This window comes from Notolepis coatsorum, assembly GCF_963971535.1.
Source record: "Notolepis coatsorum genome assembly, chromosome: 2".
NCBI classification, from domain to species: domain Eukaryota; kingdom Metazoa; phylum Chordata; class Actinopteri; order Aulopiformes; family Paralepididae; genus Notolepis; species Notolepis coatsorum.
The window spans coordinates 126,441,515-126,468,434 of NC_140166.1; the positions used below are offsets into that span (position 1 = coordinate 126,441,515).

Sequence of the window (26,920 nt, forward strand, 5' to 3'; positions counted from 1 at the left end):
AAAAGGTATTTTAACTAAAACCGAAACCAATATCAGTCTCAAAGGTCCCGATTCTTCTCCGTTCACCTCCTTCTCAGTAACCTTCAAATACTGTGTGTGTAAAGCGTAACGTGTATTAAAAACACATGAACAGGGTGGCGCACTGTGTAGCTGCGCTGCAGTGCAACACGGATGTCCCGGGTTCGAAGCGTAATGTGTATTAAAAACACATGAACAACCAACTTTACATAAAGGTGACTTTTATTAATTAAAACAGAATAAAATAAAGCATGTCCAACCCTAGTAGAAGCTGATTACATAATTACCAGTCATTACTTAGTCATTGAGTGAATAAGGTGAAAATCTCGGGTTTACTTTTTTATTTTAAGGGGGTGGGTTGGTGGGGGTTCATGAGGCTGTTCTCTTGTGTGGACGTGCATTGGAATAGCATGAAGAAAGACCACTCAAACCGCCAGGCAATCAAGAGGAAATCACAACAAATTTAAAAAACATACATATAAATATCAGGAAGAAAAAGAAGAATAGACAATAGACTATTGTAAAAACTATTCAAGAACGAATAAATATGTGCTCTGATGCGCCGTCCCTTCTCAAAGACAAAACAGTAAGGAGAAAACCACTCGGGCGTAAAACAAAATCACTTAAAGGAACGCGCCCACATTATTGGAAATGCACTTCGCGTCTTCTCCAGTCAGACGAGAAGATAGATACCGGTTTCCTCTCCGTGCGTTCAGTAGAAAGCTACCTGGCTGCAAGCTAGCCTAGCTTAGCACAGATGAATGAAAGTGGATGAGAAGCGGCTAGCCTGGGCGTTGGCCCACTAACACATCTTATACCTTTCTACCGAGCGCAGAGAGAACATTGGTATCATCTATCTTCTCGTCTGACTATAGAAGATGGTAAAAGTGCTTTCCCCATAATGTTGGCGTGTTCTTTTAAAAATTAAAAATAAACTGAGCAAACACACGAGAACAGAGGAGCTGACGTTAAAACATCACAGGAGCTTTATAAAAGCTGAGCGCTAAGTAGAGTAAATAAAACCCGACTGGCTTGTTCCCATAACACAGAAAATACTTTCATTGGTTAATTATTATTATTATTATTATTATTATTATTAATATTTAACTGAAATAACTATCCTGCTATAATAAAAAATGATATACATATAAAAAAAATGTCAGTACGTATAAAAGCCTCTTTTGTGGCAGTTTGTCGATGGCAAACACACGTAAGAGTCCAGCCTTGGAATAGGTGGTGCCAGTTGGACACGACTACTGTAGCGCACTAAGAGCAGTGAATCCTTCATATCTACACAATAGCCTGCCTGACCTAGTGTTAGTGTAGCCCGGTTTGACCCTCTCGTTGTGCCGTACCGTCGCTGGGGTTCTGGCAGCGCTACAGTGCATTAATACATGTTCCAAGACGGCGTTGTTTTAATCAGAACCCGACAACATGGCTGCCGGGTTAACCTGGGCCAACGAGGTCAGAGTTGAGGCAGCAAAGGCAGTTTGTTTGACACCGGAGCAGATGTGGCTCATTTGAAACACGACCGGCTAGTTTACTATGTGAGCCAACTCCGATATGAACAAATACCCGATTGACATATGGATTCACCAAGGACACACACATACTATACCAGACATGTATATTGAGGCAATGACAGAATTTACACGCGCTGACCCAGATTCCTGTGTCACGTGTCAGAAATGAAAACAAAGTGACTTTATTTCATCCCGAGGACACCCAGAGTGAGTCTATAGTGTTCAGTAAAAGTACTTGCTATTGGATGAGAAATAGTACAGCAGTGTTTCCCTGTAGCTTCTATGTACAACACCTGTCTGAGTGCCGTGAGGTCTTTGCCAGTTGGCTGTGTTTCAGACAACCTGAAATATTGTCTGGAAGGCTGTGTGTGTGTGTGGGGGGGGGGGGGCTTGTTGTGAGTCCTTTGGGAGGGGGGGGGGGGCAGCAGTTCAGATGAGGTGGGTGGTGGAGCGGCTGAATGTGTGGTACTTCCTCTCAAACGTGGACGTCAGGTTGACCATTGATGGAGAATGACGGGCCTAGAGAGAGAGAGGTAGAGAGAGACAGATATACAGATGAGGGTGAAGGAGAGAAGAAGGTGGGAGAAAAGGGAACAGGAGAAAAGAACAGTGATTAAATGTTTGAATGACGTACGTTGCGTACATCATCCCTGAAAATTTTTTATATTACTCATTCTAATCTATATATGTTATACCTAGTTTAATCACCTGTGCATTGTATGTCACTATTGCACTTTACTGTTACATTTGCACTCTGGTTGGATGCCAAACTTCTTTTTGTTGTCCTGTACTTGTGCTGCATGATGACAATACATCTTAATCTAATCATGCATGTGTTTCTCACACACACACACACACACACACACACACACACACACACACACACACACACACACACACACACACACACCTCCTAGGCAGCGAGAGCTGTGGGGACACCGTTCCAATCGATTCCACTGACATCGAGTAAATAGTGACTCATTGTTGAATAATTAACTGAATGTGGAATCTTCGTTTAGTTCTACGACGGTGCTACATGCTAGAATAGCTACCTAAGCTAGCTCAGAATGATGTTATGGAGCTCTGTTATGTTTACACCCTCTGTGACAGGAAGGGAAGCATTTGCATATTTCATGACTGGTTGAGATAAATATAAAAACACATACACCAAACATTTTTAAAACAACACAGCAATTAGAAAAAAAATACTCCAATGTGAGACCAATAGGGAACCACCACCACCCCCCCCCCCCCCCACCACAGTACAAGTGAGAGATTAGTGAAGGTTTAAGAGACCAGGAAGTTACATTCACTCCACTGTTGGTGGACCGATGGGAGGAACAGATGAGATGCATATGAGGGGCTTGGGAGTGGAGGTTCATGTACAGTACAGTGAGGGATGAGGCCATGACCAAATGTTGCCCTTTCCCTGGAATAAATTTAGCAATTATTATTTTGATCTGAAAATGAGAAATGAGTTCTGTCAAATCGTTTTTATTCAGGAACACGATGAAATGAGACGGAAATGTCCTTCTTCGCTCCAGATGACCCAGAAACAAGTGGGTTATGATGTGGACTATGTGGCCCATCAGAGTCTGTTCACAGTAAAGTGAGTGAGTGAGAGAGATACGGAGCACCCAGGAGACCCATGTGACAACACCACCGCCATTAGTTACCACCCAGGTGAGTTATGGTCAATTCATGTTACCACCCAGGTGAGTTCTGGTCAATTCATGCCCCTGAGTAGATTACCTGCACGTTCCGAGCTCCACCCTAACATGCTAGCAACAGATTACCTGCACGTTCAGAGCTCTAACATGCTAGCAACAGATTACCTGCACGTTCCGAGCTCCACCCTAACATGCTAGCAACAGATTACCTGCACGTTCAGAGCTCTAACATGCTAGCAACAGATTACCTGCACGTTCAGAGCTCTAACATGCTAGCAACAGATTACCTGCACGTTCCGAGCTCCACCCTAACATGCTAGCAATAGATTACCTGCACGTTCCGAGCTCCACCCTAACATGCTAGCAACAGATTACCTGCACGTTCAGAGCTCCACCCTAACATGCTAGCAACAGATTACCTGCAGGTTCAGAGCTCCACCCTAACATGCTAGCAACAGGGATCAACGCAGAGGCATAAACCGAGCTCCAGCGATAGAAGAATAACTGACCTGTCCCAAATCAACCCTACGCTGGCATACACTTGTCAATCTCACGACAGTTAATGTACTTGGGCTATTAATTACCTATTGCGGTTATTTGTTTTTATGGTGCCACACATCTACAGGGACATTGAAAAATGTAATTCAAGGACTTTTCCAACCACTATTTTTTATTTTAAACAGGCATTTAAAAGGATACAATTAACTTTTAAATGCTGTTTTTTTTTTATAGAAAAAAAAAATCGGATCCAATATTTATGGCTTAAAACCAATTTTCCGACAGTTACACTTTAAATAATTTTTTTTTTTTTTTTTTTAGCATGGATGGACAAACCTTTCAATGCGAATGGTTGATTTGAATTTCAATGACTTTTTAAGCACCTTATTAAAAAATTGGCTGTTTTCAAGGAATTCCAGGCCTTGACTTTTTTTTTGTAAAAAAAATCAAGCACTTTAAGCACTTCAAGGACCTTGTGCGAACGCTGCATCTAGCTACATGGCACCTTTTGTATGGCTGTCTGGTCTTTGTCATGTGTACTCTGTAAAGTAGCGACAGTATAACAACCACATTTAATACTTCATTTGATTTAATTAAGCGTATATCCATCTATTGAACCAAATCTTTCAAACAAATCACTCTGATACAAATCCTAAATGTCGAGGGTGGATCAGACCTATAGATGGTAAGGCCCCGTTTTTATAAATATCCTCAAACTAAATCCTCAATTTGAATAAAATGATTAATACAAGTTTCTTTTTATTAAAAATCAAAAATTCAAATGTTGATTTAGAATTAGACTGCCAACGTAACGAACGAAGGTCCGAACGTTCGGGCTCATTAACAATTCCTGGTTTCTTCAACGTTGAGTCAGAACCTAAGATGTGTTCCAGGCCCATCTCTGCCCCAGGGCAGAGGGGCAAGTCATTCCATCGGTGGCTGTAAAGTTTATCCCCCATATTTCTTTGGTTGGTTAATTTGGATTTGGTTACACATTTGTCTTTGTTTTGGTTATAAAGGTTATAATAAAAGGTTTCTGCAGTAATATTTTTTATTCATTAATTAAGACAGACTGGGTCTCATTCTCCAACAGACTTAAGACAAAACATTTGCTCTTTGGGCCATTTAAGCCATCTTAGATATTGGGATCCCCCAACCGTCCCTAAGCTTGGATTTTATTTATTTTTCCGACATCAAATGCATAATTTCTTATCGTACAAATTGTCATATTTATTTAAATTATGTTTGAATTATAATTAATTCCAAGGAGGCCTGTAGAGTTGACATGAATAAATCACTATGATTTCTCCCAAATAAAGCTGAATCCAAGCTTAGGGACGGTTGGGGAATCCCAAAATCTAAGATGTCTTAAATGGTCCTAAGAGCAAATTTTTGTCTTAAGTCCATTGGAGAATGAGACCCAGTGACTCCTTCTAAACATTACACATTCGTCTTGTGTGTGTTTGAGGAAAACTGGGCTAAATGATTGTGTTGCAGACCTGAACGTCACAGGAAGTCCTTCATTCCAACGCCTCACGCTCTCACTGAGCACAGAGCAACAGTACAAACTCTTGCATATCTTCCTGGACCTTTTACATCTACATGTTTTACTGTATATTTGTGTATTTGGCTGTATATATTAGAATGTAAATACATATTTTAGAATGTATATCCTTGACTATTTATATTCTTATTTGTGATTTTTGACTACCTAAATATTTATTGTGAGCAGTGCTGAATTTCCCTCTGGATCAATAAAGTACTTCTATTCTATTGCTTCTATTTTGCTACTAGGCGGTTGATTTGGGACGAGGCTGTACTAAGGTGCGGCTCACATCTGGTTGATTTGGGACCAGGCTGTACTAAGGTGCGGCTCACATCTGGTTGATTTGGGACCAGGCTGTACTAAGGTGCGGCTCACATCTGGTTGCAGGCCAGGCCGCTGTGGCTGCTGGCTCATAGCAGGGTCTCGTGGCGAGGGCTGAGGAGGACAGACTTGTGGAGGTCAGAGGGAACCGGGGAGTCCCTGAGGGTGCCGGACGGGCGCCTGCCTTTGGGGTCGACCGCCTGAGGAGCCGGGGCCTTGCGTCGAACCTGGAGAGTCATAGACGCCCTATGTGTGGTGGCTTGATGACCGGAAGACGTTGAGTTTAGGCGGGCGTAGAGGTTGGTGGCGTAGAGGTTGGTGGAGTTACGAGGGGCTGGGTGGGAGATAGCAGAGGTGGATCCAGCGGTGGAAGGGGCTGGGTGGGAGATAGCAGAGGTGGATCCAGCGGTGGAAGGGGCTGGGTGGGAGATAGCAGAGGTGGATCCAGAGGTGGAAGGGGCTGGGTGGGAGATAGCAGAGGTGGATCCAGCGGTGGAAGGGGCTGGGTGGGAGATAGCAGAGGTGGATCCAGCGATGGAAGGGGCTGGGTGGGAGATAGCAGAGGTGGATCCAGCGGTGGAAGGGGCTGGGTGGGAGATAGCAGAGGTGGATCCAGCGATGGAAGGGGCTGGGTGGGAGATAGCAGAGGTGGATCCAGCGGTGGAAGGGGCTGGGTGGGAGATAGCAGAGGTGGATCCAGCGATGGAAGGCACGCTGGGAGTAGCTCGAGCTAGCTGGGGAGACCGTGGAGCATGCAGCCTAGACTTGAGATCACGGGTCCTGGGGCCAGAGAAGACCCGGGGGCCAAGGCTGCTTACAGGGACGAGGACATGGTTAAGGCCTTGGACAGGGCGAAAGCCAGGGTTGCTTACAGGGACGAGGACATGGTTAAGGCCTTGGACAGGGCGAAAGCCAGGGCTGCTTACAGGCACGAGGGCAGGGTTAAGGCCGTGGACAGGGCGAGGGCCAGGGCTGCTTACAGGCACGAGGGCAGGGTTAAGGCCTTGGACAGGGCGAGGGCTGCTTACAGGGACGAGGACATGGTTAAGGCCTTGGACAGGGCGAGGGCTGCTTACAGGGACGAGGACAGGGCGAGGGCTGCTTACAGGGACGAGGAGAGGGCGAGGGGGGGTGTCAGGGCTGCTTACAGGGGCGAGGACAGGGCGAGGGGGGGTGTCAGGGCTGCTTACAGGGACGAGGACAGGGCGAGGGGGGGTGTCAGGGCTGCTTACAGGGGCGAGGACAGGGCGAGGGGGGGTGTCAGGGCTGGGGGTGTTGGGAGAGCGTATGCAGACCGGGACCCTGGTTCTGAGAGGGGGGTGGTCCAGAGAATTAGAGCGCTGCACCATAGCGCTGTTCTTGGTTGAATCACTGAGGCTGAAGGTAGAGGCTGAACGGGACATCTGGATTATGGGACACACAGGAAGACACACACCAGGGGGACAGAAAGATACATATGGTGAAGCAAAGGACACAGATAGCCCTTTTACACCGGCAGGGCTCCGGTTCAAGCTCCAGCTCCGTTCTGGAGACACTGAACTTTGGTGCTCTCTGGCGAACCGGCCTGCGTTCACACCCATTTAAGCAGAACCAACATTCCACCGTGTCCGTCATCAATGGGGGCGTTACTCAGGCGGAGGTAAAAATAATGCGTGGCGAAAGGCTTAGCGAGACTCAACGCGCGAGCGCACACACACGCACTGTATATGTTTGAAATTAATCGTTCCAGCAAAGTAGGCTTCTATTATTCGAATTACTGTTTTAATGGGTATCATATTAGTACATGACATATTAGCATCCGATTTATTAATGCCAATACAAAAAATTAGGGACAAACGCAATTGGCACAAGTGTAAATGATGGATTAGTCACTCACAGTTAACATCCGACTGATTAGCTCAACTGGTTAGTCCGCTGGCTGTGGATCCTATGGTCACAGGTTCAAATTTCTTGGTTCCAAACGTTTTTTTTAAAAACGATAATTCATTTATCCACTCTGGTTGGACGGTGTATTGTACTTGTCCTGTATAATGACAATGACAATCGCTATGCTGCCTATGGACACGAGAGTGTAGAGCCATATGAAATCCGTTTTATTATTTTCCAAATTCCATTTTATTTTTTCCCAAATTCCATTTTTTCCGTTTTAATATTTCAGAATTCTGTATTTTGCCTTTTATGCTCATTTTACCATCAGAAATAGTGTCTAATAAGTGGGAATGAATAAATGTCCACAATTGAATAAGATATAACAGTCCATTTAATGTTTTTAAGTGCTGCAACTCAGAAATACAGTTCAATTTTACACAATATTTTTCAATTAATATTGTGACAAAATAAAAATACATATTTCAAGTGTAAACAATAGATACAGCTAGCTACTACTGACATTATCACAATGACAATGTCAGTAACCTAGCTCTATCTATTATATTGTGATGAAATATAGTAATGCATAATTTAGGCACCTTTAGTTTAGTTTATTTCGTTTATAAAGGACAGTGTATAATGGCAATCGTTTGCATTAAACAAATGGATGGGTGCACTAGATTTAGCAAGAAGCTATCATTTCCATCTATAGTCCTATGTACTGTAACGTTTCATAGCTATTTAAGTTTATTTAGATTAGAAAGGGCAGTGTATAATGACAATAGTTTGCATTAAACAAATGGATGGGTGCACCAGATTTAGCTAGAACTTCTAGAAGCTATCATTTCCATAGATAGTCCTATAACGTTACATAGCTATTTACGTGTATTTAGTTTATAAAGGGCAGTGTATAATGACAATCGTTTGCATTAAACAAATTGATGGGTGCACTAGATTTAGCTAGAAGCTAAACGTCCTAACGTTATAGCTATTTTTGCGGGTCCAGTCCACGTAACGTTGACAGAATTAGCAAAACACCTTATCACCGGAGGCATAAAAGTCATTAGGATACTGTTCTGCTCTGAATTGAGGGCTTATTGTGGAATTGTTTAGCTTATTGACGATGTTAACACTGAAGCAGCCAGACGCTTGAGCACCGCGGCTGTGTTGTGTGTAACACGCTGTAGAGTCCCCGCCTCCCCGGTCGCGTGTGCACCAAACGTTCCACCCAAAAACGAAATTTCAGTCCAGATTAGGCCAAATTCTGCAATATTCCACGTTTTGCAGTTGATTCCATTTTTATTGGTTAATTCCGCAATTCCGTCCGCGATTCCGTGAACGCGGATTTCATATGGCTCTACGAGAGTGGCAGACAGCTTCGGAGGTGTGGCATTGCACCATGCTGATCCACTCAACAGGTAGCGATTTCAAAATGAGATTGTAACCAAGAGATTGTAACCTGTGACCATAGGATCCACAGCCAGCGGACTAACCAGTTGAGCTAATCGGTCAGATGTTAACTGTGAGTGACTAATCCATCATTTACACTTGTGCCAATTGCCCTTGTCCCTAATTTTTAGCATTGGCATTAATAAATCAGATGTCATGCTAATATGTCATGTTCTACAGTAGGACTTACTACTATGATACCCATTAAAACAGTAATTCAAATAATAGAAGCCTACTTTTCTGGAATGATTAATTTCAAACAGTGCGTGTGTGTGTGCTTTTGTGTGTGCGCTCGCGCGTTGAGGCTCGCTAAGCCTTTCTCCACGCATTTCTGGAGCATTTCTTTATCCACTATGGTTGGATGGTGTATTGTACTTGTGCTGTATCATAACAATACATTTGAATCTAATCTTGTTTTGAGAGGAGTCGCAAATCGCTTCCTGTTGAATGGATCGGTTGAGTGCAATGCCGACTCGCTACTTTCCCCCGTTTACTCGTCTTCACAGCCTAGAATATGACACGGCCACTGATGATGTCACGGTTCGCGAGGAAAAAACAACTATTTTCCGGTGCCAGCTGAGCACCGATTTGTCACGTTCTGAACCAATTAATCCCGGTGTGAACGCGCCGGCCGGTGCGAGATTATGTTCGGGAACCGGCTCCAGCACGGAGCCTGGCCGGTGTGAAAGGGCTAAGAGAGAGCCGGGGTGAATATACACATGTAAGGCTGAGACGATATGCCATTTGGAAGAATCGATAAATCGGGACAAAATTATGGATAAATATCGATGTTTTAATTATTATTTTGCATGTGTATATAAAAATGTTTAATAAAATATATATAATTTAAATACTTTTTTCTTAAAAAAGAAAAAAATACATTATTTAACGTTAGTTCGTTAGTGTGTGTGTGTTCGTGTGTGTGTGTCACGTGCACTCACTGTAGTTTTTGCAATGCTGTAGTTGGCCCACGACACACACAAACTAATGTTAAATAATATATTTTTTTCTTTTTTAACACATTAAGTGCCACGCCCCTTCCGGGAAGTGACTTCTTCCTTGCCGTCCATTAACCGTAGTTGTAGTTTGTAGAGCTAAACCTATATTTTATAGTATATCTATGGGTCTAATAACGCCGTCGAGTCTCAGTGACTTGCTTCTGGTCAACGTGCAAAAAACAGATAATATTTTCATCCGTACATTTCCGCTTTATACCGTTTTGAATATGAATATAGTTTGGTTGCTTCTGAGTAATTCCAGGGAAAAGACTCGAAAACAGCGTTTGTGTAATTCAATAAACACGTAATTTTTCGCCTGATTATCGGATCTTCCTGAAATCCACGCTAGATCACTCAACACGTTTCGCAATTATGCCACATCAATGTGGAACGCCCTACCCAAAGCTGTAAAGGAATGTGAATCCCTACCCACTTTCAAAAACACTCTCAAAGAACACCTACAGGAGACTGCAATTCGAAACTGGCCCATGTAAATGTCCTAACCCAACCCCCTCCAATGTACAGTAAATGACCAAGTATGGTTGTCAATATTCAAATGTACAGTTTTGCTTGTACAGTTCTACAGTGTTCCCCACCCACCCCTCCTACCCAACCCCGACCCCACCCACCGAACCACCTCCAATGTACAGCCCCCCCCCCACCCAACCCACCTACCCAACCTCCCCCAATGTACAGTTTTTACGTCAAATGTATATACTCTTTTCTGGACTCTTTTTTGTATCACAAACAGTACTGTATTTGAAAATCTGGTATGTCATAAATGTATAGATGTAGCAGTACTGTCTATCTGTATGTCATGTATGTCATATATGTCCTGATTAATTGAAAATGGGGGACCCTGATGTAAACAAGACGAAAGTCTTTCTCTGGTCTGCATCCCCTTAACAATTGTGTGTATTGAGCTGTACTGTATTGTACCCATTCTGCAATCTGTTAATAAAGTTTTCAATCAATCAATCATAATTATTATTATTATTGTAGTAGTAGGCTTGGGCGATATGACGGTATTATGGTATAACAGGGTATTTCGCAATCCCGCCGGTATGATTCTCAATTAGGCTTGGGCGGTATGACGGTATTACGGTATACCGGGGTATTTAGAAATACCGACGGTATTGAAAATCAATACCGTCAAAATCACAGTTGGGTTTCAGTTTCCATTTACACTGAAACAGAGTTTCGACGGGGACTGCATTGGTTGTAGTGCACACACACAGCACGGCCAGCAGAGGGCAGGGGAGGCGGTCCCTTGATGATTGATTGGCTATTGTGAGTCACGTGAGGAGAACACAGAGGTCTTAGCGTCACACTAACCTGTATGCATTTCCTCTATCTCTGAGCAGACTGCTAAAGCTTAAGCAATAATAATAATACGTTACCATTGAACGATGAAGCGTTGAAGTTAACCACCGTCACTCCAGCCCACGATGAGCTCCCTGACCACAGATGGCTAACGTTTTGTCAAACAAGAGCTAAACTTGCACACAGTCGTATTTGGACAATTAAAGGACTGGAGTCTGTTCGGATTTAAGCAAAACCCTCGCCGCCACGAGTAGACTCGCCAGTGACTTCATCCAGCACGAGACTACGAGAGACTGAGGCACTTCTTTGGGAATGTAATATAAAACGGGGTGAGTGAGTGTTGACATTTTTTAATCCTAATGCAACTGGCTCACGTTGATACGATGGTGCCGGGCTGCCGGCTAACTAGCTACCGTTAGCTCACGTCGATACCTGGATGGTGGCGGCAGTGGCTACCTTCTGTAATTTGTTTACCTCGAGGTTGAAGAAAGTCCACTTTTAAGTTGAAAGACGGCCCTAATCTCAACGTGTTTCAATATAAGCGTTATGCATGGTGATAACTAGTATATTGTTAACTTAGCTTTGCTCCACCCCCCCCCCCCCGCTGATGAAAATGAAACTCATACCGTCATATACCGTATACCAGGGTATTATGTCAGTAAGGTATGACGGTATGAAAAAAAGTATACCGACCAAGCCTAGTCAGCCATCCCTACAAGCGTGTGTTTTGCCAGAGTGTTTAGGACGCGCCCCCATGCCGCAGCTCGGTAGAGAAAATAAACTAACCCGTTTCTAACGGGGTGCAATAATGGCCGAAGGCGTTAGAGGGCGGTATAAGACCGTCTGCCAGCTCAGACACATTCAGTACAGCATGCACCAGGTGCCCCGCTGAATTATGAATGGCAATAGCGAATAAAATAAATACCGTGAGAAAAACGTAGATCTACGTTTCCGGCACTCAACGATCGGGCGACAGAAACGTAGTTCTACGTTTTCGGCAACCAAATGGTTAAGAAAAAAGTATTTTAATATATAAATATTTTGTACATGCAAAAAAAACGATAAGTGACGCCACTTATCGATTTCACGCAGTTATCGATAAATCGATAAGTGGTCTCAGCCTTATATACATGCATGTGAAAGAGAATGACAAGGATGATATTATATTTATATCATAGACTACAAGGATAATATTTATGATTGCTACAGAGGTTGATGTTATATTTGTAAAAGTCACAAATGTGCCTATTGTATTTCTGTATTGTTATTTAGTTGCAGTGCCATGTTTGGTCACTATGTGGCGCTCCATTGTTTAATTTGATTTAACCTGAGCCAGTGACTTCTTCACTTCCTGTTCCACCTGACGTCCGACAGCGTCAAGCGTCAACTTGTTATAGTAGTTTCTCTAGTAACCATGTGGCTAGTAGGGCTGCACAATTTTGGGAAAATATCTAATTGCGATTTTTCGGACAGATATTGCATATTTTCTAATACAATATATGTATCGAATTGAAGGCTTATTTGTTGCCTGTCGATAGCGACAAAATCCGACAAAATCCCTTCCGCGGTTCTCGAGTTACATGCCGGTATTTGAGGCTTGTGCAAAGTACACGGTATTGCGCAAAATACCACTCCCGACTCAGGCTGCAGTAGTTCCGTCAATCTAGATCCGATCTCGAAAATGATTGTGGATTGTTGTAACCAATGAATGTGGCTTTCCCCACATGGGGATCTAAATACAAAAAACACGAAGAAACACGAAAACAGGAAGAGCAAAACAGCCGAATTAATTGAAGTCTATGAGAAAACTGAGTTTTTCTTTGTACACAGTTTACCAAAATCACTCCTAATCACTCATTTCTGAATGGATCTTTATGAAATTTGGATATGTACTACATAAGGCTTCAGGCTATGGCTCCATCTGAATTTGTAAGCCATACCACCTTCTGGGGAAATACTACCTATGGACAACTAACTACTACAGAAAAACAGGTTTTTTTACAACTCAAGTTCAGACCTATGTAACCCGGGCGGTCAGGTGGCGTAGCGGAGATTGCGCTCGTCACCAATGCAAGAGGCTGCGGTCTCGACTCCCGGAGTCAGCATTGCTTGGGGCTTGGGCTGATCGCTATACTAACCCGTTTGGCTGGGTTAGGAACTTAGGGGGAGGGCAAGTCATGGGTGGGGATCTGGCGTTGTGGACAGCGACGCCTACAGGTCAGGTCTGGGCGCCTGCTCAGCGGAGGCAGGAATTGATGAAGGCAGCGTGACCTCCCACGCGTTACACTTCACCAATGAGAGTCCTCACAAAATAACTCAAGTCAGAATCGTCATCATTTAAAAAAGTAAAGTAAAAAGTTCAATTAAAAAATAATAATAATAATAATATAATATAATAGGTCTATGAATCGAGATCGCACATTTCTTTTGATTAATTGCCCAGCCCTACTGTGTAACCAGTAGATTCGAGACCCTAGTCTATTTTAAAAGTATGAACTGGCCAAGATACAAATATGAATATAGAAAATATAAAAATAATATAACAAATTATTAATGATAAATAATGGAAATGTAAAAGGTAGTATTTGTTTAAGAATGTTGATATAGACTCCAATATTAGTTTTATTATTACAGACTACAAGGATAATATTTATTTTATTATTACAGACTACAAGGATATTGTTTTATCAGACAAGGATAATATTATCTATCTGAAATGTATATAATTAATCTGTGGCACTGACATGTGCTCCTAATTCATCCACAATAACAGCGTATCTATATGAGGCATAATAATAATATAGCGCTTTTCCAAATGCTCAAAGACGCTTGCAGGGACAGAGGGGCTACAGGGACATAGCAGGACACACTGCAGGGCCCAGTCTCAGAACAAACAGAGTGAGAAGAGAGGGAGGGAGAGACTAATAGAAGACAGGAATACAGTAAGAAAGTGAAAGAGGGTGGAGGAGGAGAGAGCCTACTCAGATGCCCACTCCCATGGAGCACTTTGAAAAACTCCTGGGCCCTCATTTATCAACGTTGCGTACGCACAGATATGTGCGTAACCCGTGCGTACGATCATTTCTAAGCAAAGTGTGGGACTTATCAATTTGAACTTGTGCTTGACTTTGTGCGTATATATACGCACAGCTCAGGGCATGCGTACCAGGTGCCGGGCTGTAGAATATTATACTGCAGACGGACGGCATCAGTTTCATGCATTAAGTTTCAATGCGGAAATAAGCTTGCGTTCATTAGTTTGACTGACGTGTTCTGTATGACCCCCGTAATTCATTATAGTTAATTGTAAAATAGCAACAGTAGTGTAATTATTGTCAAAACCCTATAAATAGCATTTGGAATAATAGGTCTTTCCTTCTGAATGAATGCAGCATGGCTTATATATAGCGTTATCGGAATATACGGGGTGTACTGACTGCGCTCCGCTAGCTACTTTCGTGACTGTGATGCACCGAGTGAATCCACAGTCACTTGCTCCTCAATAGGAAACCAACCTATGTTGACCATGAAGGACTGGTTCTGCCCGAACCGTTCATTATACAAGTATCACAAAGACATTTCAAAGGTACTCACAGTTGCACGAGGGTTTCAGACAGAGATACGGGATGGTTTGAAAGCTGCGGCGTTGCTAATAAACATTTTCAATATTTTTTATAAACTGGTCAACACTGCTCAAAACGGCATTATTTCCGGCATTGGCTGCCTGGTGCGCCTGCGCTGTGATCACAGCGCATGCGCATCATGCACCCAACGCCGGAAATAATGCAGTTTATAAAACATATTTAAAATGTTTATTAGCAACGCCGAGCTTTCAAACCATCCCGTATCTCTGTCTGAAACCCTCGTGCAACTGTGAGTACCTTTGAAATGTCTCTGTGATACTTGTATAATGAACGGTTCGGGCAGAACCAGTCCTTCATGGTCAACATACGTTGGTTTGCTATTGAGGAGCAAGTGACTGTGGATTCACTCGGTGCATCACAGTCACGAAAGTAGCTAGCGCTCCGCGTAACTCAACTCATTATTTTGCGCATAGATTGCAGAAATACGGGAATGTTTTGATTATATTTTAAAGGCTTTGCCATTGTTAAATGTAATAAGTGGAATTTCGAAGCTGTAAGCAGAATACAAGTCATATGAACACCCACAATATAGTGTGCTTCCCCCTTCCTATAAGAAAGAATAAAAAACGCATTGCAACGAGAACAGAGGTTATTTGTTGAGTTTATGTGTATTACAAAACCCTTGCAATAAATGTGTCTTAAATCATTAGCACCGCAGATGATGCTAATGATGGAGCATCGCCGTCGGTTGTGTGATAGTAAAGGGTTAACCTTCTGTCGTGTGGCAGTGAAAGGGTTAATAGCAAAGTTTTCCAGACGAGACCTCTGCTACGTCTGACTCACTTCAAATATCTTTGATGATTCACCTGCTCCTCGCTCTGATAAAAGGAAGCTGAAAAGCAGTGCATCCTCTGATTTAACATGCGCATGGTACTCAGGTTTGGGCCGCGAGGGAGACGTAGACTTAAGATCCGAGACGGAAAGAGATATCGGTCGAGACGGTGGGGAGCATTTCAAAGAGGCTGAGGAGTTTTTTTTGTTTTTGTTTTCTGGGTAGGTATAACACATGAAGGGACATATTACATAAAACCGCAATATGGATCAGAAAGGAGAGGTGATAAGGTGACAAGTGTAGTGCCAGGCATCAACATCCCATACTTCTATAGCATCGATACAGTACATGGTGTACAATGAACCCTGAGACTCAGCTGATAGAGTTGTACCTTCCTGCTGACTACAGAACTTGTAAGTCGCTCTGGATAAAAGCGTCAGCTAAATGACTAAATGTAAATGTTATTTGTTGTTGGGGAGAATTTCTCTATTCTACTGGACACAACCAGACTATATTCTGAAACATCCAGTTGGCTGGTAGAATACTGAACATATCTGGTGAATGTATGAATCCAGTTGGCTGGTAGAATACTGAACATATCTGGTTAATGTATGAATCCAGTTGGCTGGTAGAATACTGAACATATCTGGTGAATGTATGAATCCAGTTGGCTGGTAGAATACTGAACATAATCCTTTTTACATATCTGTAGATATGCATATCCCTTACCTACTCTAACTAGTCACGCCGCTGGTCAGTATGACTACTACCATAGTGTTTTTATACCTGTATCACTATACATACATCTCATTAGCACCATTACTCAATAGTACTCATTTATATATTTTATACACAGTTTAATCACCTGTACATTGTATATTACTATGTGTATGTTACATTTGCACTCTGGTTTCATATATGAACTTCTTTCCATTGTATTGTACAGTACCTGTCCTGGATGTACTGTACATACGTATCTACCGGTAGACATATTCCTATTACCTTGTGTAAACTGGCCAGTAAAATGATCTTGGTATAATCTTCCACTGAGCTGACATAGGGCTAATCTAAAACATGAGAGTGAAGGAAGTAAGCCAGGTATTTTTCTTCAGGTGGAGACGGGAAGAATAAATACACTGGGCTACTGTCAACGATGTGGATAACGGGTTACCCTGGCAAAACATGACTTGTAATAATATCAAAAGAAAAGAGGCTGAGAACAAGAAAGCTCATCTGCTTTCAACTAGTATGCTTGATGGATGGGAGACGAGAAAACCCATTTCTTCGTAGATTGACCGACAGATCAACGGCTGGTTATGAAAGGACATAAAAGAGACGGGACGAGTAGAAAGGACATAATGGAAGGATGGACAGACAGGGAGACAAGATGGATGAGGCAGTGGACAAGATGGATGGGGCAGTGGACAACAGCCAATGTTGATCCTCATGTAGTTCCTACCAGCTCCAAAGATGATAGTGAGATGATACTGATGGAAGCAGACAGACAGACATAAAGCAATAGTTATCTTTGGTAGAACCTTTTAGTGCACGTGTCTATAATATAAGGAGTCCATCAGTGGTCAACGCTGAAAGCACAGAGAGGAAATTGGTATCCATCTTCTTGTCCGACTCTGGAGAAGACTGTAAGCGTGTTTCCCCATGATGTTGGCGTGTCTCAAACAATGATACTTCTAACTAGTGTTGGGTAATATGGAAGAAAATGTATCACAATATCTGCTTCAGCTAAATTAATCAATTGACGTTAATGCCGTTTAACTACATGGTAATGTAGGATGTGATATGAAACCAAAACGCTGCGATGTTCAAATTAATATAAACAGTTTAATTTTAGTTAACATTTTAGTATATTGGTGGCTAGGTGGCGCAGTGGGCCACCAAATGTAGCCAAGAGTAAAGACCCTAATCGTGTCAAAACAGCAGTCAGTGTATATGTTCAGCAATATGTTTGTTTACCAATAGGTTAAAGGGTTATTAGTGAAATATTCGCTTTTGAAATGCATTCATTTACAAGTGATTATCCGCCATTTTGAATCCGCACCGCAATTCTGTTTGTAGTCATATAAGGAGACGAGACCTTGAGCTTTGAATGAGCGTTGACATTTCGAAAAAACAACATTACCCAGCTCATGCCAGCTTCCTGCAAGCAAATGACTTGTGGATGAATTTTTTTCATTTATCTTATTTTTCGGGATTATCAACCACAAAACTGAACGTTATTGGCATAAATTAGTTCGTTTATCTACCTTTCTGTGAACGTTTAGCAAAAATCTGCGTTGCAATCCGAGTGGCGGACCAGTTTCCATAATAAAAAGTAACTTAGTATTTACAGTAGATTTCATTCACAGTTCTTGCTGCATGCCTGGTGATACTAAATCCAAAATTAACTCTGCCATTGGAAAGAGAAGATTTGGCCCGATCCATAGATGTGCGACTTGGCTATAATAAGGTCATTTATAGGCCTGATATTCTATATTCTATAATAATATTTCAAATAGCATTGGCCCGGATGGCAGAATTCAGTACTGTATCTACAAAACCTTGTTTAATCATCTTCCCTTTATTCATTTGCTTAGATATTTTGTACACGTGATCTCAAGCTCTTCCAAATCTATTTCCTCATCCTCTGCCATTCATTCTCAAGTGTGATTGACTTCTGGTTTTCGCTCATCAACTTTCATCTAGATCCGTTATTAGCACCCCCCCACGTGGGGTATCATAGGCTACAATGCTAACCAATCATTTAGCCATCAGCGGATGATTGGCAGTTCTGGAGCGTCGGGAATCCGGGGTGGTCATCTTCACGCGCTGCGTAAACTGGAGAACCTAGGCACGGATTTGGTCGATTGAGGTGGCGTTCGAACGGCAACAAATAGATCTTTAATTCTGTAATTTATATGTTGGGGCGAAAAATGCAGCCGCTAGATGCTCGCAAAGTGCCGTGACTTTGTGCGTCCCGCCGGTGGGCATGAGGGCCCTCTCCCGGGCCCTCTTTATGGCTAACTCCCGCTGGAGGCAGAACTTTGACCATAGGTTGTTATTTGTGCAGAACTTGGTCCCCTGGAGAGCTTCTCTGTACTTCCCTGAACACTGAGCTGCATGTGTGATGTCACTAATAGGTTGAACCTCTCACGGTCCAGTATGTGGTAACTTGACACCTTTAGCTTCAGCAGCATCACAGAAAGCTAAGTAGATATTGACATGTCTTTAAAGAATATAAGCTGCTGACTAGGAATTCCTGGTCAATATCAATAGCTCCTTTTTTTCTATTTGAACATTAGCATGTAGAGATGCTGCTAAGCCACTTTCAGTAGTCTATTCAACAATATGGTGGAAAAGAAAAATTTATACAAATTGTTATTCAATATAAAACATAAAGGGTTTAAAACACATCTGGAGGGGATCTTTAAATCTATTACAGTGCACCTCTTCCTGTTCCGAGAGACACAGACGGGACAGACGGAGAGATGGAGATGTGTACTTACTGATGGGACAGACGGAGAGATGGAGATGTGTACTTACTGATGGGACAGACGGAGAGATGGAGGTGTGTACTTACAGACAGACGGAGAGATGGAGGTGTGTACTTACAGACAGACGGAGAGATGGAGGTGTGTACTTACAGACAGACGGAGAGATGGAGGTGTGTACTTACAGACAGACGGAGAGATGGAGGTGTGTACTTACAGACAGGCGGAGAGATGGAGGTGTGTACTTACAGACAGACGGAGAGATGGAGATGTGTACTTACAGACAGACGGAGAGATGGAGGTGTGTACTTACAGACAGACAGACGGAGAGATGGAGGTGTGTACTTACAGACAGACGGAGAGATGGAGGTGTGTACTTACAGACAGACGGAGAGATGGAGGTGTGTACTTACAGACAGACGGAGAGATGGAGGTGTGTACTTACAGACAGACGGAGAGATGGAGGTGTGTACTTACAGACAGACGGAGAGATGGAGGTGTGTACTTACAGACAGACGGAGAGATGGAGGCGTGTACTTACAGACAGACGGAGAGATGGAGGGGTGTACTTACAGACAGACGGAGAGATGGAGGTGTGTACTTACAGACAGACGGAGAGATGGAGGTGTGTACTTACAGACAGACGGAGAGATGGAGGTGTGTACTTACCGCCAGCGTGGAGCTGCTGCCGATGCGACTCATGTTCTCCGAGCTCAGCCTGAGGGTCTTCTCGTCCGGGGTGCTGCTGGCCATGAAGGCCCTCTGGATCACACGCTTAGGAGTCTTGGTGAAGGAGAAGGCCCTCGTCACCTAGGAACATGGACACGCTTAGCCTCTTCTACCCGGGCAGTCCTCCGGTGGACCGCAGATGACATCATGTCATAAAACCATCTCTACATAGTGTATGAATCAAACTTTTATTTTTTTTGTATGTATCCAAGACAAGAGTTAACACCCTAACCATGTCACAACAGCAGTCATGGTGTACATTTTCAGCAATACGTTGGTTTACCAATAGGTTAAAGTGTTATTAGGAGTCTGAAGCAGAAAGCCCTCCTCACCTAGGAAAATGTACACGTTTAAATGTCTATGGCCTTAAATATAGGCTGTATAAGCCTTTAAAAAGCTCCTTCAAAAGGGTACATTATCTAAATGATGCGAGTTGTCTGCTTGGTTTAGACTTTGAGACATTTTGAACTTAAAAACCATGCTGACTCTGTTCATGCGTGTGCTAGCTAGCTGGATAATAAATGATGGTAGGCCTGTAGGTCTTCTTAAAACCACAACAAACCCTCTGCTGGTGTTGATGTTCAGAACACTCTTTATTAAGCATATGGCTGACGTGGAAAGCGCAGATGTTGCTGCATTAGCCTACTTTGAAAATGTAATATGTTCCTGGGCCATATCTTCGGACTACCTCGCGGGGGGAGAAAGGTCTCCAGAACAGGGTACCTTCTTGGATGTCTTCTTGATGGCCCTGGAGGCTTTGCTCAAGGTGCTGTCCATGTCCTTGGTGCTGACCTGCAGCGAGTCGGGGTCTGTGCACTTTATCAGATCCTCCTGCACCACAGGAAATATAAATCAATACAAACACAAGTAAATATAAATCAATACAAACACAAGGAAATGCATTTTCAGTTAAGGAGCACCTAATGAATTCACGTCACCTGCATACATATGGAAACATTATGCTTTGCTGTCAAAATACATGAGGGTTGAGAGACGGGGCACACAGATGCCTCCTCGTCTAACACACAGATGCTCTCCTTCTCCCTCCTCCTCCGCGGTGGAGCTTTAACAAGCTGGCCTCTCTAACGGGTTGGTATTCAGCGCGCGGCGTTGACCCGGTGCAGAGCATTAGGAAGCAGCTGGCAGGCTAAAGGAGGAGGCAGAGCGAGCGGAAGTCAACACTGCCACTTGCTGCCCGCCTCGCTCAGTACAGCCGCTGGCTTCACCTCGGGGGTTCTGAGGTGGGTGGGTGTGTGCAGGTGATCAGCCGTGCTCTTTAGTTATGAAGAGAAATACATACGTATGTCTGTGACTCAATTACCGCTAAGCTTAGCCAGACCATCACAATGAGGCTGCCGTAATTATCTCGCCTGTATCCCTTTTCCCTCAAGCTTTCACTCATGGACTTTGACTGGATTTAAAAAAGCAACCCCCGCGCCCCTCTCTCCTGAATATGGAGCTACTGTAGCTGCCCATTCACTCACGCTGAGGGATTTGAAAACATTAGGCTGGGTCGCTGCAGGTGCCAGGAAGCAGGGCTCGTGTCTGTGTGATGTCTGTAAATCTACAAGGAGGAGGAGGACATGGAAACCTAGGTCAAGTCTGGTTGTTGTAGTATTGTGTATAGTATAGTGTTGTGTATATTATTTTTTTTATATATGCGATTTTTTTTATCACAATTTTATGTTTATTTGATAGTTGGCTAGAAAGCCTCGATATCCTGTCAGTTCATGAATAAATTAATTCCGTCCTGAGAACCTTTGGGTTTCGAAGCATCAGCACCAATTAGCGATATTTGAGACAATGAGGGGGGTGCGGTGCTGGCTGTCATGTATACCGGTGCAGCTCAATAAACTAGAATATCATAGAAAAGTCCATTTATTTCAGTAATTCAATTCAAAAAGTGAAACTCATGAAAACCCCAAATTCAGTATATCAGAACATTTTTATATTACATAAGACCAATAATAAAAAGGATTTTTAATATAGAAATGTCAGCCTTCTGAAAAGTATGTTCACGTACAGTATGTTCACTGAGTACATAGTTGGGGCTCCTTTTGCACAAATTACTCATCAATGCAGTGTGGCTAGTGTATACTGGTTCATATTGAGACATCTAGTGTAAACTGGTTCATATTGAGACATCTAGTGTAAACTGGTTCATATTGAGACATCTAGTGTAAACTGGTTCATATTGAGACATCTGGTGTAAACTGGTTCATATTGAGACATCTGGTGTAAACTGGTTCATATTGAGACATCTGGTGTAAACTGGTTCATATTGAGAGAAATCTAGTGTAAACTGGTTCATATTGAGACATCTGGTGTAAACTGGTTCATATTGAGACATCTGGTGTAAACTGGTTCATATTGAGACATCTGGTGTAAACTGGTTCATATTGAGACATCTGGTGTAAACTGGTTCATATTGAGACATTTGGTGTAAACTGATTCATATTGAAACATCTGGTGTAAACTGGTTCATATTGATACATCTGGTGTAAACTGGTTCATATTGAGACATCTGGTGTAAACTGGTTCATATTGAGACATCTGGTGTAAACTGGTTCATATTGAGACATCTGGTGTAAACTGGTTCATATTGAGACATCTGGTGTAAACTGGTTCATATTGAGACATCTGGTGTAAACTGGTTCATATTGAGAGACATCTGGTGTAAACTGGTTCATATTGAGAGACATCTGGTGTAAACTGGTTCATATTGAGAGACATCTGGTGTAAACTGGTTCATATTGAGACATCTGTTGTAAACTGGTTCATATTGAGACATCTGGTGTAAACTGGTTCATATTGAGACATCTAGTGTAAACTGGTTCATATTGAGAGACATCTGGTGTAAACTGGTTCATATTGAGAGACATCTGGTGTAAACTGGTTCATATTGAGACATCTGGTGTAAACTGGTTCATATTCAAGTTCAAGTTCAAGTTCAAGTTCTTTAATAGTTGTCATACAGAAGTACAGAATACTTTCATACAAAATGCTTCTTACTGTTACGCTCCAGAGACTGTGCTAGACAAGATAGTATCAAATAACATAATAACATAATATAGCATGAATTTAGAAGAAGAAAATGAGGTCACAGTGTTCGGTATAGACATATGTACAATGTTCTGAGTTACCATATAATATACAATACACAATACTATGCAGTGTACTAATGTACAGTACTATCTAGTGCAAAGCAGAAATGGGATGAGGTACAATTTTAGGTACAATTTACAGTAAGGTGTACGAGTTGTAGTGCAATCCTTCATCCATAAATATAAAGTGTGGGGAGTGGGTGCTACAGTGTGTTTGTTTAAAGTGGGTGTGTGCTATAAGTGTGTGGAGTGGGTGCTACAGTGTGTTTGTTTAAAGTGAGTGTGTGCGTGTGGATGTGTGTGCTATGTGCGTTTGGTGGTTGTTGTTGTGTAGTGTTCATTCATTGTTCGTTTAGCAGCCTGATGGCCTGGGGATAGAAGCTTCTTCTGAGTCTTTCTGTGCTCGCCTTGAGACTCCTGTATCGCTTGCCTGACCGCAGCAGTTCAAAGAGGCAGTTGTTCGGGTGACTGGAGTCTTTAATGATTCTCTTAGCCTTGCCCTTGCAACGCTTGTAGTAAATGTTCTGGAGGGTGGGGAGCCCCCCTCCAATTGTGCGTTCGGCTGAACGTGTCACTCTTTGTAGTCTGCTTTGGTCTTGTGCAGTGCTATTCCCAAACCAGGAGGTGATGTTGCCGGTCAAGATGCTCTCTATTGTACATGAGTAGAAGTTCTTAAGGATCTTCTGGCTGACTTGGAACTTCCTTAGGCGCCTGAGGAAGTAGAGGCGTTGTCGTGCCTTCTTCACAACTACAGGGCGGTAGTCGTTGAGGCAAGCAGGCTTGGATTTTTTGGGTACAGGGATAATAGTGGACTTCTTCAGGCAGGTGGGGATGACAGCCTGTTCTAAGGACAGGTTAAATATGTCAGTGTTTATTGAGAGACATCTGGTGTAAACTGGTTCATATTGAGACATCTGGTGTAAACTGGTTCATATTGAGACATCTGGTGTAAACTGGTTCATATTGAGAGAAATCTAGTGTAAACTGGTTCATATTGAGACATCTGGTGTAAACTGGTTCATATTGAGACATCTAGTGTAAACTGGTTCATATTGAGACATCTAGTGTAAACTGGTTCATATTGAGACATCTGGTGTAAACTGGTTCATATTGAGACATCTGGTGTAAACTGGTTCATATTGAGACATCTGGTGTAAACTGGTTCATATTGAGACATCTGGTGTAAACTGGTTCATATTGAAACATCTGGTGTAAACTGGTTCATATTGAGAGAAATCTAGTGTAAACTGGTTCATATTGAAACATCTGGTGTAAACTGGTTCATATTGAGACATCTGGTGTAAACTGGTTCATATTGAGACACGTTGCACTGTGTTGAAAGGGTTCATGAGATGTACATTTAGCGGTCAAGTTCTGTACAACAAGTGAGTAGGAAGGGTACAACTATGGCAGCTAAGGGTAACATTGTTCGTCAAACTTGGCTGCCATAGTCTTGAGTGCATAGTAGTAAAGACATATTAGGTAGTAAGTAGTAATGTATATGGTGTATTCTGATACAGATTCTGTAGAGGTCGACATGACTCAGACTGGCACCCCAGCAACCAGGCAAACCGTTACAATACAAACGTGTGGGAGTGCGGTGTTGAGTGTGTGTTGTGTGTGTGCAGTGTGTTGTGTATGTGTGTGCAGTGTGTTGTGTGTGTGGTGTGTGTGCAGTGTGTGTGCAGTGTGTGCAGTGTGTGTGTTGTGTGTGTGTGTTGTGTGTGTGCAGTGTGTGGTGTGTTGTGTGTGTGCAGTGTGTGTTGTGTGTTTGTGCAGTATGTGTGCAGTGTGTGTGCCAGAGCATGTGAGCGGCACGGAGTGGCCGAGAAATCCGCTCTTCGCTCTGGACGGCTTAGTTCCGCTCTCATTCGCTCATGTTGTGTGTGTGTGTGTGTGCAGTGTGTGCAGTGTGTGTGCAGTGTGTGTGCAGTGTGTGTGCAGTGTGTGTGCAGTGTGTTGTGTGTGTGTGCAGTGTGTTGTGTGTGTGCAGTGTGTTGTGTGTGTGCAGTGTGTGTGTGTTGTGTGTGTGTGCAGTGTGTGTGTGTGTGTGCAGTGTGCGTGTGTGGTGTGTGTGTGCAGTGTGTGGTGTGTGTGTTGTTTTATTGTTTATTGTTTTATTGTGGATCCCCATTAGTGCACTGCAACCTTGCCCAGGCCCGGCGGGTTCGGGATGCCTGTAGCTGTTCCGCAACCGTTCCTATTTCCGGGGTAGGCCTGATTGGCCCCGACAGGCACATGACCCGCCGCGGCCACGCCCCGCGGCAGCCCCAGGACGCGGCAACGAGGCTGCTGTAGTTCACAGGCGCTTTCCGCCTTCAACGCCGCCCGCAGCATTAGGAAGGAGTTCGCGGCGCCTTTCACATCGCAGTGCAATAATATATATACTAATATACAATACGGCTCACTTTTCCCACTTCAATGACAGAGCCGCTGTTTAATAATATTGTCGCGGCGGAGCTCCGTCGCGGCAGCATTATGTAGCAGTAATCCCCCCTTTTTTACCATCGACTAACTACTAACTAACTTTTTTTTAACGTGCATTGCACTATAGCGTATTGTATATTGTATGGTACAGTAACGGTCTCTGGAGCGCAACAGTAAGAAGCATTTGCACTGCAACGCATACACCTTACTGTAAATTGTACCTCTGTACCATACAATATACAATACGCTATAGTGCAATGCACGTTAAAAAAAAAAGAAAAAAAAAAGATTTAAGGGAATCGAACTTGTCACAAACGGATGATAGGATCCACAGCCAAGCAGCGTTACCAATTGAGCTAGTTAGTCGATGGTAAAAAAGGGGGGATTACTGCTACGCCGCGACAATATTATTAAACAGCGGCTCTGTCATTGAAGTGGGAAAAGTGAGCCGTATTGTATATTAGTATATATATTATTGCACTGCGATGTGAAAGGCGCCGCGAACTCCTTCCTAATGCTGCGGGCGGCGTTGAAGGCGGAAAGCGCCTGTGAACCACAGCAGCCTCGTTGCCGCGTCCTGGGGCTGCCGCGGGGCGTGGCCGCGGCGGGTCACGTGCCTGTCGGGGCCAATCAGGCCTACCCCGGAAATAGGAACGGTTGCGGAACAGCTACAGGCGTTTTTTTTTATAAATAATTCGGGCTCGGCCGGGCCCGGGCACCGCCGTTTTACATTTTTTTTTTGCGTTTTTTCTCTCTCATATAACTAGGGTTATAGGATAACCTTCATTTTCCTTAAGTTTCGTTTTCTCTTCCGCGCAAGCTGTCATCAGAGAAACATTTGGATGTAATTACCGCAGCGCGCAGGGAGAACTCAGGGGACAACTCGATTGGTTGTGTTGGAATATAGCCAGTTGGCGAACGTTTTAATTTGTTCTTGGATGTATGTAGCCGGTTGGCGAAGTTTTGTTAACGTTGTTCAACGCGTTGCTGACGTCAACAGCAAAGTGGTGAGTGATGTTTATTATTTGCTGGGTCGCTGCTGCGCTGCCCTGTTTTGTTGTGCTTTTCATTATGTTGCTCTGCTCGAAATCTGATTTCTGTTTTCTGTTTGTTTGTATAGTGACCGAGTAGGCTATTGTGTCGTGTGTGTGTGTGTGTGTGTGTGTCAAAGAAGATTCTATAGCCTTCAATACGTTTTACGAGGCTATAGCGAGCACTGGGACGGCATTCTAATAAGAGCGAAACAGGCTATGTAAATGCTTCTTAGTTTTCAGCGCGATATGCGTTATTTAGGCAGACCTATTGGACATTTTCGTTTTTGTTTATTTATTAAGTTAATATATAAAGTGTTTAGAATATTTAAAACAAAAAAATTATTTAATATTCTAATAAGAGCGAAGCAGGCTATAGAATGGTTGTTAGTTTTCAGCATGATATGTGTTATTTAGTTAGACCTATTGGACATTTTCGTTTTTGTTTATTTATTAAGTTCATATAAAACCGTGTTTCGAGGGCGGCTACGTGGCGTAGTGAGCAAGGCG

The 26,920-nt window shown here is 43.1% G+C and overlaps 1 protein-coding gene across 1 annotated transcript in view; it reads right to left on the bottom strand.

The window, feature by feature from the left end:
• Positions 1-243: 243 nt before the first annotated feature.
• Positions 244-26,920, bottom strand: part of ect2 (epithelial cell transforming 2) — a 141,902-nt gene continuing 115,225 nt past the window's right edge. Inside the window, 3 exon segments of the mRNA XM_084308714.1 lie at positions 244-2,060; positions 19,789-19,929; positions 20,572-20,679. Of these exon segments, the coding sequence (XP_084164840.1) occupies positions 1,971-2,060; positions 19,789-19,929; positions 20,572-20,679 (339 nt within the window). The 3' untranslated portion in view covers positions 244-1,970.